We start from the raw sequence: 13622 nt of genomic DNA on the forward strand, positions 1-13622 counted from the left end.
TACTTTTTTAACTCTGAGTATATTTCAGAGACTGTACTCTTTCACTTTTAATTGAGTAAAGAAATTCAATCAGTATTTACTTTTTTAACCCTAATTCAGAGGCATCTGTACTTATACTTCAATAATGTCTGTACATTTGCCAGCTCAGCATATGTTAAGAGAAAAACTGGGATGGACAACTAAACAGGAAAAAAGGCTTTAATTAGCTAGTCCTGACTGAGCTCATCAATATATTGACCTAGAAGATTGTAGAAGCACTGTTACGTTTTCCTTCTGTTTTAGCAATTAAGTACTAATAACGAAAAGAAAAGAAAATATGCAGAATGAGTATAAGTATGAGAGAACAGCAGTATTCAGCTGATCTTTACCAGAGGGGATAGATGGGTGGATAGGTGGGAGAGGAGGGGGCGAGGAGCTCCTATCACTCCCCTCCCCTAATTAAAACTAACGACTCCAGGTGCTGCATGGTGCTAGGCAGAGGAACGGCCGGGTGGCTTGTTTGTGTTGGTGGTTCGCCTTCATTACCACCTCCATCCATTCTCCTTAGGAGCGCACCGCAGTATCGACTCGGATCCCAACACACAATGTGCAATGCTAGAAAAAAAAGGTGATCTAAATGCAAATGGTATGGTGTGATGCATTATACAAGGTGTATAGAGAAGTGATATGGGCAGCAGGAGGAAGATCCTTTCTTCAGGCAAAAGAGTTGGAATCTCAATGATGGCTGCAGGTCAATAGCAATACCACTCTTCTTAATGTTCTCCAAAAGCTTTGGGATGGGGAAGGTTGTTTCTCAGCAGCTAAGGAGTCGATTAACATGTTCACTCTTCAGCCTCTGAGGTATCTGGTGATCAATGAAAGACGGGGAAGAGAGTGAGAGAGCAACTGTCTATTCCCATCCCTGTCCTTTTAAATCACACTGGGTCTCAAGCGTCCTTAGGCCATCTTGGCATTCCTCTAGCACACACACACACACACACACACACACACACACACACACACAAATGCATTGTGGAGTGTTCCTCTACCCAAAGGGTGTACTGCATAGATCTATATGTAATTATGACAAATAGTTACCTTCTTGATACCGCAGGCACTATCACAACTGTAAAATATGTTTGAATTTAATTCTAGAAAATCGATTCGAGTATAAAGCTACTTTGAAGAAGATTTTGGTCATTTAATTCAATATGAGATTTCACTACTGTTGGCAGGTATCAAACCCTGATATATGTTGCAAGTTAAAACAGTTTAGACAGGCTACCAAAGCATGTGGTTGGGGTGCAGATTCCCAAGGGACACTTAAACAAATATTAGTTGGGGTGCATGTGTATTGTTTGTAGGTAGGTACGTAGGTAGGTAGGTAGGTAGGTAGGTAGATAGGTAGATAGATAGTCTGCCCTTAGGTCCATTAGCCAGTTGACAGTGGTGTGATGGTGATGCCTCTTTCTCCCTCTTTCAGGGTGAGTCTGCCCTTTTTGCTATTATGCTATTATTCTTGTCATTGAGAGTACACCCTGGATGGATCTTTGGAGAGCAGGCCATTTATTCTCCTATTCTCTGGTATATCTGTGGTTGTGAGCCTCAGTTATGGACATCTTGTTGCGTCTCTCTCTCTTTTTTTTTCCAGGACCTGTCTCTCAGGATGCTGTTATGCACCTCAGTTAACCTGCTAACATTTTTCCATGCTTCCCTGATTTTAGCTTCCAGTCTTTTTCTCTATAAGGGGGGTTGGTTCTATCCCAGTCCACTGCTTCCCTTTGGAGCTACAGCTTCAACATGTTCTTTGAACATGTTTGCATGTTCAACGAAAGTGATGCACGAGCACACAATAGATGAACGGATTCTACCTGCAGCCCATGCTGCGCTTCTCCATCAATTTTCATTGAACTCAGCACTGTAGCCTTTGTGTAAGTTTGATGACACACAAAAAATTTGCAATATCAGCCATGTGGAGGAGTGAATGTAAGGTGGGGCCATTACTTGCTACATTTATATGTTTATTCTTTTTTGTTCTTGTAATGTCATACCTGTCCACTAGATGCCCTCAGTATGTTTTACTTGATACCTGCCTGAACAGCTGTTTCTCATTTACTCTTTAAGTCCCCACTGCACAGCAAAGGGAGTTTTTCAACTTGCTAGACTTATGTTATGTTATGTGTTGTTTGAGCTTCAAAGTCTACCTGTTTGTTTGCATAGTCCATCTGGCGGCTTGTTGCCAGGTGTCAGCCTGAGTTTACTGACAATATACTGCCTGTGAAGTCTTCAACGTTTATGGACTCTTCGTCACTTTCCCTCCTACACATAAAATTCCGCACACGCACTATTACACTCAACGAGGCTACTTTAATTTGAATAAAATCCAATAAACAAACTTGCCTGGGGTGGAAATGCTAAACTATCAAAGACGAGACAACGCAGGGATCATTGTGCTTGTTATGCCTTTGGCATTCATTCTTGTTGTGTCATTAAAAATGCTTATTGAAGTTCTATTTGCCCTCAATGATGTTGATTTTCTTTTGATGATTCTTTTCTCCTCTTAGCATTTGACTGGCCCGGACATAATAAAGGCCAAAGCCTGGCTTTATTAAGTAGGTCTGAGTTTATTGCATGAAGTCGTGCTTGGATTCAACACTTCATTCAGGTTCATTCGGTTCTCTGAAAATCTTCTACTCAGAGGTAGCCTAAGACGTGTAAGCAGTAAGCAAATGCAGGCCACTTGATTTCTAGAATAATTCTGGTTTTGGTTCAAAATTATTCTCAGAGCTGACCTATTTGGATTTTCCTTATTTTCTGTCAGATACTGGTACAGTAATAGATGCTCATATTAAACATGGCCAGATAGCAAGGTCAGTATGTGCACAAGTAACCTCTGTGTAAGCCCAATAAGCCCAAGCATCAGACTGTTCTAAATGCACAGTTTCCAATATATTTTGCTTTGTTTTGTTTTCTTACTCTTGTGTCCATGGTGTTGAAGAAACACAGAGCTCTGCATGTGAAAAGGACAGAACCACCCAATATTAAGCAATCTATGAATTTTAGACGTTTATGGAAAAAAAATGTGAATGAAAGTTCAATTTGATTGCCTTTTCTAAAAAGAAAATGACAGCAGTTGATGCTTAGCACTGAACTTTTTCCTTTTGTTTTCTTTTTGTTTTGCACCATGCTTTGTTACATTTTTTTGTTGTTCACACTACTTCCCAGTGAAGTCTTTTATTAATCCAGTCCAATATAGTGCTGGATGTTCAGGCAGCTAATGCTAAAAGATGAAGCAGTGTTGAGGAATCAGAACCAGATAAGTATCCATAATACCAATAAAATGTTTATTGATATTCAGACCGAATTGTCTCATAGCTGCTATTAATCATTCTGCTAACTATTGAAAGCTGTGCTTCGTTACCTTTGCTACTTCCTGACATCAGAAGGTTCTTAATTTGGTATTTCAGTGCATTTCCCTCAGGTACACCTTTCAACAGGGGTGTATGCACACTTTTATACAGCTTATGGCTGAAGGAATTCATTTCTAATTGGAATTAGAAAGTTAGTTTAAAGGTTGCGTGGTTAAAGGCACAAGAGGTAAAACATTTTTGGTAGATACACCATCTACTGTATTGGGGCCTATAATAACTTAAATAATGAATGTTTGTAATGATCAGTCCACAAATTAACTGGAAATAAACATAGCAGCTCAGATTTATGAAGAAGGCGAAATTCTGCTTTAAAAGCTTGGATGTATAGTGTATAGTGCCATTAATAAGATTTCTTGACCATTGAGTATGCAATTTTTTTTCCTTCTTTCATTTTCCCAGGCACTTAAATGAAAGTGCAGTTTAAAAGCATGTTGTTTACTCAATTTATTTCGAAAAGACACTGCTGCTCAAGCAAAAGCTCACAAAATGTAAAAATGATTCAAAAAAGATTTTGAATCTTTCGAGGTAGAGCTTTTCGGAAAGAAAAGGGTCTAGTAATATATATATTTTTTCTTTTTCTACATTTAAGATCTCGGTTTGTTTGTTCAATTTTTGTTGCCTACCGGAACATTTCAGCTCCTATTTATTCCTGCTCCTATGTATGTTCATCTGCTAATCTGCCCAAAACACAAGGAATATGTTTTGATTCCTCATGCATGCACCAATGAAAGGCGTAACAGCCACACTTAAAGTGGCTGCTGTTAGATTAAAATAAATGTTGAAGGGTGTCAGTTGGAATCTTCCTCTAGAGTGTGCATGACAGTTGTGGTGATGCAAAAATATGCACAATATGCAGGAGAGTGCTTTTACAATGCTTTCCAATCATTTTACATTTATTGCTATAACACGGATTCTTTGTTCAAATTGACTAATTCCGGTGAATTTATTTGTGTGTGCTGCTTTTATGCATGCACCTTTGCCTGTGTTTGTAGTCTGCTCTGGGGAAATCATTAAACATATGTGTAGAAGCCTGAACTGACTTTGCTATGTTAGCATGCTCCCCTAGCTGGTCACAGCTTATCACAAATTATGAGCTTGTTTATTCTGGCAGCATTTTTGATGCTGTTGCTGTGAGTTTATTCCTGCTGTGGCGTTGCACTGCGTTTCCCCAAAATAATTTAGCAGTGCGAGCTTTTATATTTAGCTCACCTATTCTAAGGTCTGGTGTGATAATAATATAACATACATGATATGCATGATACTAAGTGATACAAAAGAAATGCATAAAAGGATGACAGAATTGCTTTTTCTGTGCGAATTTTGTTTATATAATAATTTATACAAAAATATACAATATAATAGTAATTATACAATAATTTATCATTCTACCTGAAACCTGATCAGTTAAACTTTTATTATAAACCATAAACATCCTCATTACTCCCCATAACTTGATGTATTATTATTATTAGTAAACAATACATTTTGTTACCATTTTTTCACCATCCTCATCAAGGTCAACTAGTGAAGGCCACATGTTTGAGTTTGAGTCGACTTCACAAACTTTTTTCTTACCAGTAGTAACTCTAACTACTAGCTAGGCATGAAGGTAACCTGAAGGTCCCGCCACACTCTTACATCCTTACCTAACATGCTTCACAAGACAGAGAAGGAGTCTCTTCTTCCACATAAGGACTGATTTCTTTTATTTGCTTTCCATTATTTCCCTTTACTCTAGAGATCATTTTAAAAGATAATCAATTTGAGCTGATCACAATATGCATTTCAGCAGATAAGAAATTACGATAATGATCTGTAATATAGCCCCAGCTGAGAAGGCTAATTCATGTTTATATTGCTTCTGCTCTCACCTTCTGCTTATTGTTCCCCAGATAAACCTCAGGTAACATGGAAGAAAGTTTTTCTTTTACTTTTTAATTTGTCTCATCAAGAAAAACTCATTGTGCATTATTTTAAGAGAGTCCTAATAGAACATCATGTATAGTAATTAACAATAAATGTGACCATAAACTGTCAGTTCAGTTACTAGTGTGTAAACGATTTGTCAGCGATGGAGAGCAGAACAAATTTTGATGTTAATTGTGTATGAAAGATGTGCATAGTGAGTATTAAACACTGCATATGCAACATGCCAGCTGTTTCTAGTGATATAATGATTTAATGTAACAAAGTAGAATCTCAAAACGTAAAATTGGGCTAAGATATTGATTGATAATAACACAAATCTGAGACCTAATCTCTTGCTAACTGTTGTAGATGAACATTTCCATAAAAATGACAGAAATATTTTTGCAGCTGCTTGTAATTTCTTTATTCAGTGCCAAATATTAACTTATTCTCAATGAAAGAAATGTCCACATCTGACTTCTTCTTTAAAAGAAATTCACAAAATGGTTGAAATGTTTAAAATAAATACAATACAGTGCTGTTCCATAATTCACATCTCTTCAGAATTATGTAAAATGTGTATAGCACAGTAAATGCTTCGGAGAAAGTCTTTAAGAAAGAGTCAGACAATAAGCATAATAAATTAATATTTTGTGGCTGTTGCGGGAATCCTCAGAACCTGCAGCAGAAGCCGCAGCCCTTGTTGCTTCGGCAGCAATTGCAGCACCAGCGGCACAAGGAAAGATGGCTCTGACGCTTTTGCCTGATGTGATTTGACATCTGTGGGAAAGACAAAAGACGTGAGCAAGGTGTTCAACTCCATCCGCTCTATATACCAAGGTACTCTGCAGGGAAAATGCATCCACTTAAATTTTAATTTGCTCTTGGTAATTGGCTTAATTCATTCAGTCGATTGAACATACCATTGATGACTCCGCTGACATCTCTTGATGTGCCACAACTGGAGTGTCATTGCTCCCTGCCTCCTCCGGCTCTTGCACCTGTTAATGAATTATGCACATTTAGGAGGCGCATCTCAGCGTCCTGGCAAAACATTTATATCTAATAAGCAAATGAAGTGAGTTTAAGACGAATTCTTACCCCAGCAAATGGGATGGCAGAGCTCTCCAGCATGCAAATAAAGGCGAGCACGAGTGTCACTGCAACTGCAATGCTGAATGCCTTCATTTTGGTCGGGGTTTAAATGGTTAAGTTGTTGTACCCTTTGAAGATTAGAGTTGATAGGTCTTCCCTCTCATGGGTGTCGGTGCGGCGAAGAACACCACAATACCTTCAATTTATTCCTCAGGTCCAGTGATGGATGGTGATTGCCTGGGCAAGTGGATTTCTTTAGATATTTCACTGACCCTTGTCAGCTCGTGTCCTTCTCCTGTTTGATGGTATGCTGACTGTGTTGGTTTTTATACACAGTTGGGCTCAGTATTGCCTCATCGCTGCTGGAGGCTCAGCCCTTTCCTGGCAACAGTTACCCAATTCCAATGGGGAAGTTTTTGACCTCTTCATTTCTCCTTACTGTAGTTCTGCAATACTAGGGGAAATTCACTGATCTATTTTTGATTGTGGGGTCCCAGTGTCTGTGAAAGATATGAAATCATCTACAGACTTTTTAAGGGAATAACTTTCCACTGTGAGAACATAATTCCACACATGAACACGCTGCTGGAGACCATTATTTTTACAATCTCTGAGAGCAATATGTATTGTGTAAATTGGACTTTTGTTCTGGAGGAACCCTGGTAAGAGCACAGTACTTTCTCCAGCAAAAGGCCTAGACAGCATAGGTCAATCTATTGCATGGCTGACTGAGTTGCACTTGTTTCGACCCAGGAAATCCTTCACTAAGGAGAAGGAGCCACTTTGGAATATCCATTGCTCAGTCTAAAGGATGTAATTACAACCTCTCAAATGGAATAATTAGCCCCTCATTTTCAACACGTTCAGTTTTTGCATAATACACAGGAACCTGCAGTTGAACCAAATTAAATCCCTTTGAGAGCTGGAGAGTAGTAGCCAGGATTAAAAAGCTCCATTTGAGAGTCAAGGTGTTTCAATATGCAAGAGTTAAAGATGAATATAAAATAACGTAGTGAGGTTTATTATGTGTTGACAACAAAGAATTGCATTGTTTCTGGTATTTTAATCTGCATCTGTTCTATGTCATAGTTTTTATTCTTTCATGCATCATTCTTAGAGCAGATAATTAAGAACCAACATACAAAATAACAGCTGCTTTTGTTTCCTCAAAACATTTCTCATTTCCTGGCAATCTCATAGTTTCTGAATAAATTTCAAACTGTGCATAATTAAAACCATGTTTATTTAATGGCATAATAATAACAACAGCAGACTGCTCACAGTTTTGTCGGAAAACCGGATTTCTCATTCCTTCCTTTACTACTGAAGCCATGAGAAACACCTACAGATTAATTAACCAGCCAGTGGAAGAAAACTATTCCAGAGGAACATCAGGCTGTGAATAAACACAAAAATCAATAGTGGTGGAAATGAAATAAGAAAACAGCTAAATAAAGGTACAAACTGATAAATGATCGCGCTGTGCAGGCTGATAAAAATCAGAGGCCATTTGAATTCTCATTATACCTTCAAAGTCTTTCCAATCGCCCGTCCTGACTCAATTAAGGAACAACATGTCACAGGACCCCTGCGTCAGTCTGTCTCGTTTACTGATAACCCCACTGGCCCGCGTGCTTGATTTGGGTGACCACAACATCAGTGTCAACAAATACAGCCACGAATGGCTCCACATTTGTTGGAACACATCCATAGTTTTAGAATTTTTAACAAGATCATCACATTTTATTACTTCATATGCATTTAATTTTTGTCTTGTGTGCTACGTGTGAGGAAAAGAGGCTCTAATCCATTATCTAGTCCACGTTATGTCTTCAAATAATGAACATGTCATTTTATTTGATGTGCTTCACTAAGCATAACTCGTGAGATCTGACGCTTGTTAACAGTACAAAGACAAAAATAATATATCCAAGTTTCCCCAGAGTGTAAAAAAAAAAAGAAAAATTAAAGGTCTGACATTGAAGATTTTTTTTTAAGAACTCATAGCAGGGTTTTCCAAGTGCACATTTTGTCCTGTGTTTTCCTGAGCGCGCATGTCGGTTAGCAGTCCCTGTGGCTATCAGTAGGAATCTACTTGCCAAACAAACGCCGGCACCAGCATGGCGGACAGATTCACCTCAGCAGGCGCCACTCTACCAGTTTTTTTGCCCCCAGTCGAGGACATTGCCCCCGTCTGTCTCTGTTTCATCATCATACCCTACTGCTGTCCCCATCCATTTCTCACCCCTCCTCCCCCTTGCTCCTACATGCTTTATAGGCTGCTGTAAGACAATCCATACATTATATCTGCCAGCTGCCAAAGCCATCACACAAAAACAGTGCCCCTCGACGCAGTCAACTGTTTCCCTAAATATGTTTTCTCTCAAAACTGGGTCACGAGTGAACCAGTGTTGGGACATCAAGCAGGGGGGAGGAGTATGGAGTACAGGTTAATGGGTTGCTGGTCAATGCAGGGACTTCCCCTGTCAGTGTGGAATGAGAGGCAGGTTACAATATGCTGCTGGAACTTCCGAAATTTCAGTAAGTACGGCCAGTTCTAATAGATAAAAATAACGGGCAAGAGAGCACTTATTCATACTACCATAGCAACTTTAAATAAACAATGAATGAAAAAATTTAAATTATAAACTGTACACTCAGTGCACCCTTGCTGCATGTCATTGTGCAATTCTTTTGCCTGGTCTCCTTTCATGTATTTTCAAAATCTATTATGATGTGCCCCAAAAAAGAGGGCTAAAAAAGCTAAACATTACAAAGAAAAAAATGTAGTTTAAAGCTATGAAATGTTTTAATTTGTCAAACAGATTTTGTCTCTCAGAGGTACCTTCAGATACAACACATGGGGGGAAAACCAGCTTAACACTGAGGTGAGATTTCTTTTAGTCTTGGATAGAAGTCTAAAGAACACAATAACTGCAGTCTGCTTGAAAAGAAAGTATGAATTAGCTTTTCAGCATCTAGTATCTCATGAGCAACTATACCATGGTGATATTTCAGAGTGGGAAGATGACTCCTTTCCCCCATTTTCCTCATAATGGAAAGCATCTTTTGTCATGTCAGTGTAAAAGCACACCTGGGGTTGTCTGCCAAAGTGAAAGGCTTTACTTAGAATTTTCCAGTCAACCGTATTTCATTTAAATGTAGCATCTATACATGATATTTTATAGCTTAAAAAGATATTAAATCTTTGTTTGGTTAAACTGGGTATAATCCACTCAGTGAGCTCTACATATACATTTATTTTTCCTGAACTGAGATTTTTGGTTTCTCAGAAACACCAGATCCATGATCAAAAATGGCAATGCCAGACAGGGACATGTTCAGTGTTTATCCCCAGTGATGGTACTTCAAACAATACGCTTGGTGCAATCCAAACTACATGACCCACAGCTTTAAGACAGAGACACGCGTCTTTCAACATGTGCACCAGTTTGATCAGTGCTGGAAATACCGTGGAATATGACACTCTGGATGCACAAAAAGGCGAACTGAACAAACAAACAAAAAAACCTATACTCCATTTATGACAGCAACAGAATACAAACCTTTGTGCTGATACTTCTCTTATGTGTGTGGCAGGTGCTATGTCATTATTAATGTACAACCAAGAAAGATGGTAAGTGTGGTGTGAGGGACATTGTATGTCAGGTGGAATAAGACTCTTTCTGTCAGGCTTTTTCAACAAATAACCTCAGAGAGAGGGGGAATGTGTAACAAGCTCGGGCAGTGGACAATACATGCTCCTGACAGTGTGCTCCTGTAGCTAAAAAAGCACAAAGGTAAGACAAGCCTGCAGGCCATGAAACTGTGGCTTTCCAGGAGAATGTGTTGGCCAGCATGAGTTCAATGAAAATCACTCAACCGTGTCCTTTGGTAGATGTGCCCATGCACACACACACACACACACACACACACCACAAAAAAAAAAAATTAAAAAAAGGACTTATCCAAATCACATAAAGGATTTTATAGAAGTGGCTTTTCCCTCCCTTCCTCCAGGCAAATGTGTAGCAGACATTCGCTGAGTACTGACCAGACCTAAACCACTGACTCAAATTCATTAAATACAATTTCAGCAATAACAACCCATTGCTCAAAGCGGAGAGACTTTCCTCTTCCAATTAATACATCAATTAATTCTAAGTGATTTATCTGGTCTGAGAGGTGAAGGTTGAACTCCCTGGTACATGCTTCCTATTTCATTTATTAAAGAAACAGTTCTTTATGTCATTTAATTTTCCTTTCCAAACAGTATTATTTCAGCTTTGCCTGACTCGATTCAGAAAGCTTTCGTGGGGTGAAGAAGGAAAACAGACAGACGGAGAGAGACTACGCATGTCCCAATCAGAGAGGTACGTGGGATCAGAGATCATCCACTTCAAACAGAAACAGGGACACACAGACGCCTGCCTGCCTGCCTGCCTGCCTGGCTGTCTATGCATGTTTAAATGGCAGCTGACAAGCCTGAAAACAAAACCAAATCAAATTTAGCACATACTCTCAGTCAAATGAATACTCAGTGCATGTGTTACTGTGTCTGTGCAAACATATATATATATATATATATATACATATATATATAAATATAAAACAGCAGCTTCTCTTTTAAGAACAGCAGAATGTTGCCTTAGCCCTGCAGTGCCCAACGCAATCTCACTAAGGGCTTGGATATAGCTTTCATCCATCATTGATCTTTCTCCCCCAAGGTGCCCTCTATATCTTCTAAATACTTACCAGTGTGTTGATTGTGTGGATTTGAGTACACATGGGACATGTAACCCATAGTAACTATATCCTTGCAAGAGAAAATTCAAACATATATTTAAAACGGTATCTCCATCCACGCACTGACAAGACAATCTAACTCTAAACCCTGCACGTTTTGTTGAGAATATAGACATTTTTTGTGTTAGTTCGACGTGCCAACTGTTCACAGCAACAAAGACGTATTGTCCCAAATGACTTACTAACATGCCCAGGACCTGGACCAGATCCCTGCCACTGGCACATCTAAGTTAAATGCAGTGGTTATCATGGACACCCATGCTTCCTGCAATTACGTCCAAAAGACTGTTGTGAAAAAAGCTAATTTTGAAGGTAGTCAGATCCAGGACTCTCAACTGGTGGCAAATGAAATGTAGTGTTCTACTGTTGTGCCACATATAGTAAAAACCACATTGACTTTTAAGAATTACTCAGATTAGAGCCATCAGGAACCCTTAGAACCTTCTTACTGTCTGCAACACCGCGAACCACTGCACAGCCATACTGCACCAAAAGCATTAAACCTTTAAAGACTCCCATGTTAAAGTGACCAACTTTATAGCATAGTCTTTTTACAGCCTGGTCAGGAAAAAAGGGTTTTTATGGAGTTAATAAACCTAAAATGGACGAGTTAAGGTTTAAAGTTAAGAGCCATGGTCAAGCTAAAGGAGGTAGCTGTAACCAGCAACTATCTGCTAGGTGTCGCCTCAGCTTTTCAAGTGATGGAACTGGTTGTCTGGAGCATGTCTTTATTGTTTGTGACTTTTAGAGGATGAGAAATCAATGACACTATTGTATGCTATGTTGTAAGCTTCTTTTTTTAAAAGGTATTTTAGCAGGTTGAGTTTGCACATTTAAAAAAAAAATTCAACTTGTCTGAGTATTAAGATTTATTTAAAAGACTTCATATCTATCGATCTCTCTGTAAATCAGGACTAACATTATTTAAATCTTTACAAAACCGGTGGGATGTTTGCTGTTATCAGATCAGATCAGAATACTTTAATCTCAGGGGGAAACTGTTGAGAAAGGGCAAAATTTAAAAAGTTCAAAAAGTAGAGATCAAAGAAAAATAATAGGAGCAACAGGCTGCATGCATGGTGACACGTGCATGTTGTACAGGGTGGGCCATTTATATGGATACACCGTAATAACATGGGAATGTTTGGTGATATCAAAGTCCTGTTTGTGGCACATTAGTATATGTGAGGGGGCAAACTCCTCAAGATGGGTGGTGACCATGGTGGCCATTTAGAAGTCGGCCATCTTGGATACAACTTTTGTTTTTTCAATAGGAAGAGGGCCATGTGACACATCAAACTTATTGGTAATGTCCCAAGAAAAACAATGGTGCGCTTGGTTTCAACGTAACTTTATTCTTTCATGAGTTATTTACAAGTTTCTCTTTGTTCACAGCCATTGACATGTCGAAGAGGTTAACAAGTGAGGAGCGGATCGAAATTGTGTTGATATCTGGTGAACGCAGTAACCGGGTCATTGCAGCAGATTTCAATGCAAGACACCCTACGAGACCACCCATCTCCCATGCTACAGTCAGCAAACTGCTTGCTAAGTTTTGTGAAACTGGTTCAGTGTTGGATTTGCCAAAATGTGGACGCAAGAAAACTGTCACTAATGAAGAAACATCAGTGGCTGTCCTAGCTTCATTCAGCAAGAGCCCACAGCATAGCACTCGCCGCATGTCACTGGAGAGTGGCATTAGTCGAACATCCCTTCGGCGGATATTAGCTACTCACAAATGGCACCCTTACAAACTCCAGCTACTGCAGCATCTCAACGAGGATGACCCAGATCGGCGCACAGAATTTGCAGAATGGGCAAAACAAAAATTGGAACAGGACCCTCAGTTCACGCAGAAGATTTTGTTCAGTGATGAGGCAAACTTTTATGTGAATGGTGAAGTTAACAAACAAAACCACCGCTATTGGTCTGACACTAACCCACATTGGATGGATCCCTCCAAGACTGTTGGAACAACAAAAGTGATGGTTTGGTGTGGTATGTGGGGTACAACGATAGTGGGTCCATTCTTCATCAATGGAAACCTCAAGGCCACTGGATATTTGAAATTGCTACATGATGATGTGTTTCCCTCTTTATGCACTGAAGCTGGCACGTTCCCTGAGTTTTTCCAGCAAGATGGTGCACCACCACATTATGGGTGCCAGGTCCGAGCATTCCTAGATGAACAGTTTCCTGGAAAGTGGATTGGTCATCATGGGCCAGTTGAATGGCCCCCAAGGTCTCCCGATCTGACCCCCTTAGACTTTTATCTTTGGGGTCATCTGAAGGCAGTTGTCTATGATGTGAAGATACGAGATGTGCAGCACCTAAAACTACGGATACTGGATGCCTGTGCTGGCATTTCTCCTGCGGTGTTGCTATCAGTGTGTGAAGAGTGGG

At 39.5% G+C, this 13622-nt stretch overlaps 1 protein-coding gene and 1 long non-coding RNA gene across 2 annotated transcripts; one reads left to right on the forward strand and one right to left on the reverse strand.

Moving 5' to 3' along the window:
- Positions 1-5727: 5727 nt before the first annotated feature.
- On the reverse strand, positions 5728-6715 carry hamp (hepcidin antimicrobial peptide). Its single transcript, XM_003450530.5, has 3 exons — positions 6420-6715; positions 6242-6319; positions 5728-6098 (listed from the first exon to the last, which is right to left on the reverse strand). Exons 1-3 carry the CDS (start codon positions 6504-6506, stop codon positions 5991-5993), a joined length of 273 nt encoding a protein of 90 aa, XP_003450578.1. The 5' UTR covers positions 6507-6715; the 3' UTR covers positions 5728-5990.
- Positions 6716-6875: 160 nt separating this feature from the next.
- Positions 6876-12659, forward strand: LOC109204291 (uncharacterized). The gene is made up of 4 exons (XR_003222290.1): positions 6876-8954; positions 9239-9301; positions 10687-10786; positions 12615-12659. It is a non-coding gene; the product is annotated as an uncharacterized LOC109204291 (long non-coding RNA).
- The last annotated feature ends 963 nt before the right edge of the window (positions 12660-13622 follow it).

The sequence above is a fragment of the Oreochromis niloticus genome, linkage group LG11, assembly GCF_001858045.2.
Source record: "Oreochromis niloticus isolate F11D_XX linkage group LG11, O_niloticus_UMD_NMBU, whole genome shotgun sequence".
In the NCBI taxonomy this organism is placed as follows: domain Eukaryota; kingdom Metazoa; phylum Chordata; class Actinopteri; order Cichliformes; family Cichlidae; genus Oreochromis; species Oreochromis niloticus.

Coding starts and splice junctions, on each gene's coding strand:
- hamp (XM_003450530.5), bottom strand. CDS start 6,506: ATGAAGGCATTCAGCATTGCAGTTGCAGTGACACTCGTGCTCGCCTTT. Junction 6,320..6,419: donor CTGCCATCCCATTTGCTGGG/GTAAGAATTCGT, acceptor ATTCATTAACAG/GTGCAAGAGCCGGAGGAGGC. Junction 6,099..6,241: donor TGTCAGCGGAGTCATCAATG/GTATGTTCAATC, acceptor TCTTTCCCACAG/ATGTCAAATCACATCAGGCA.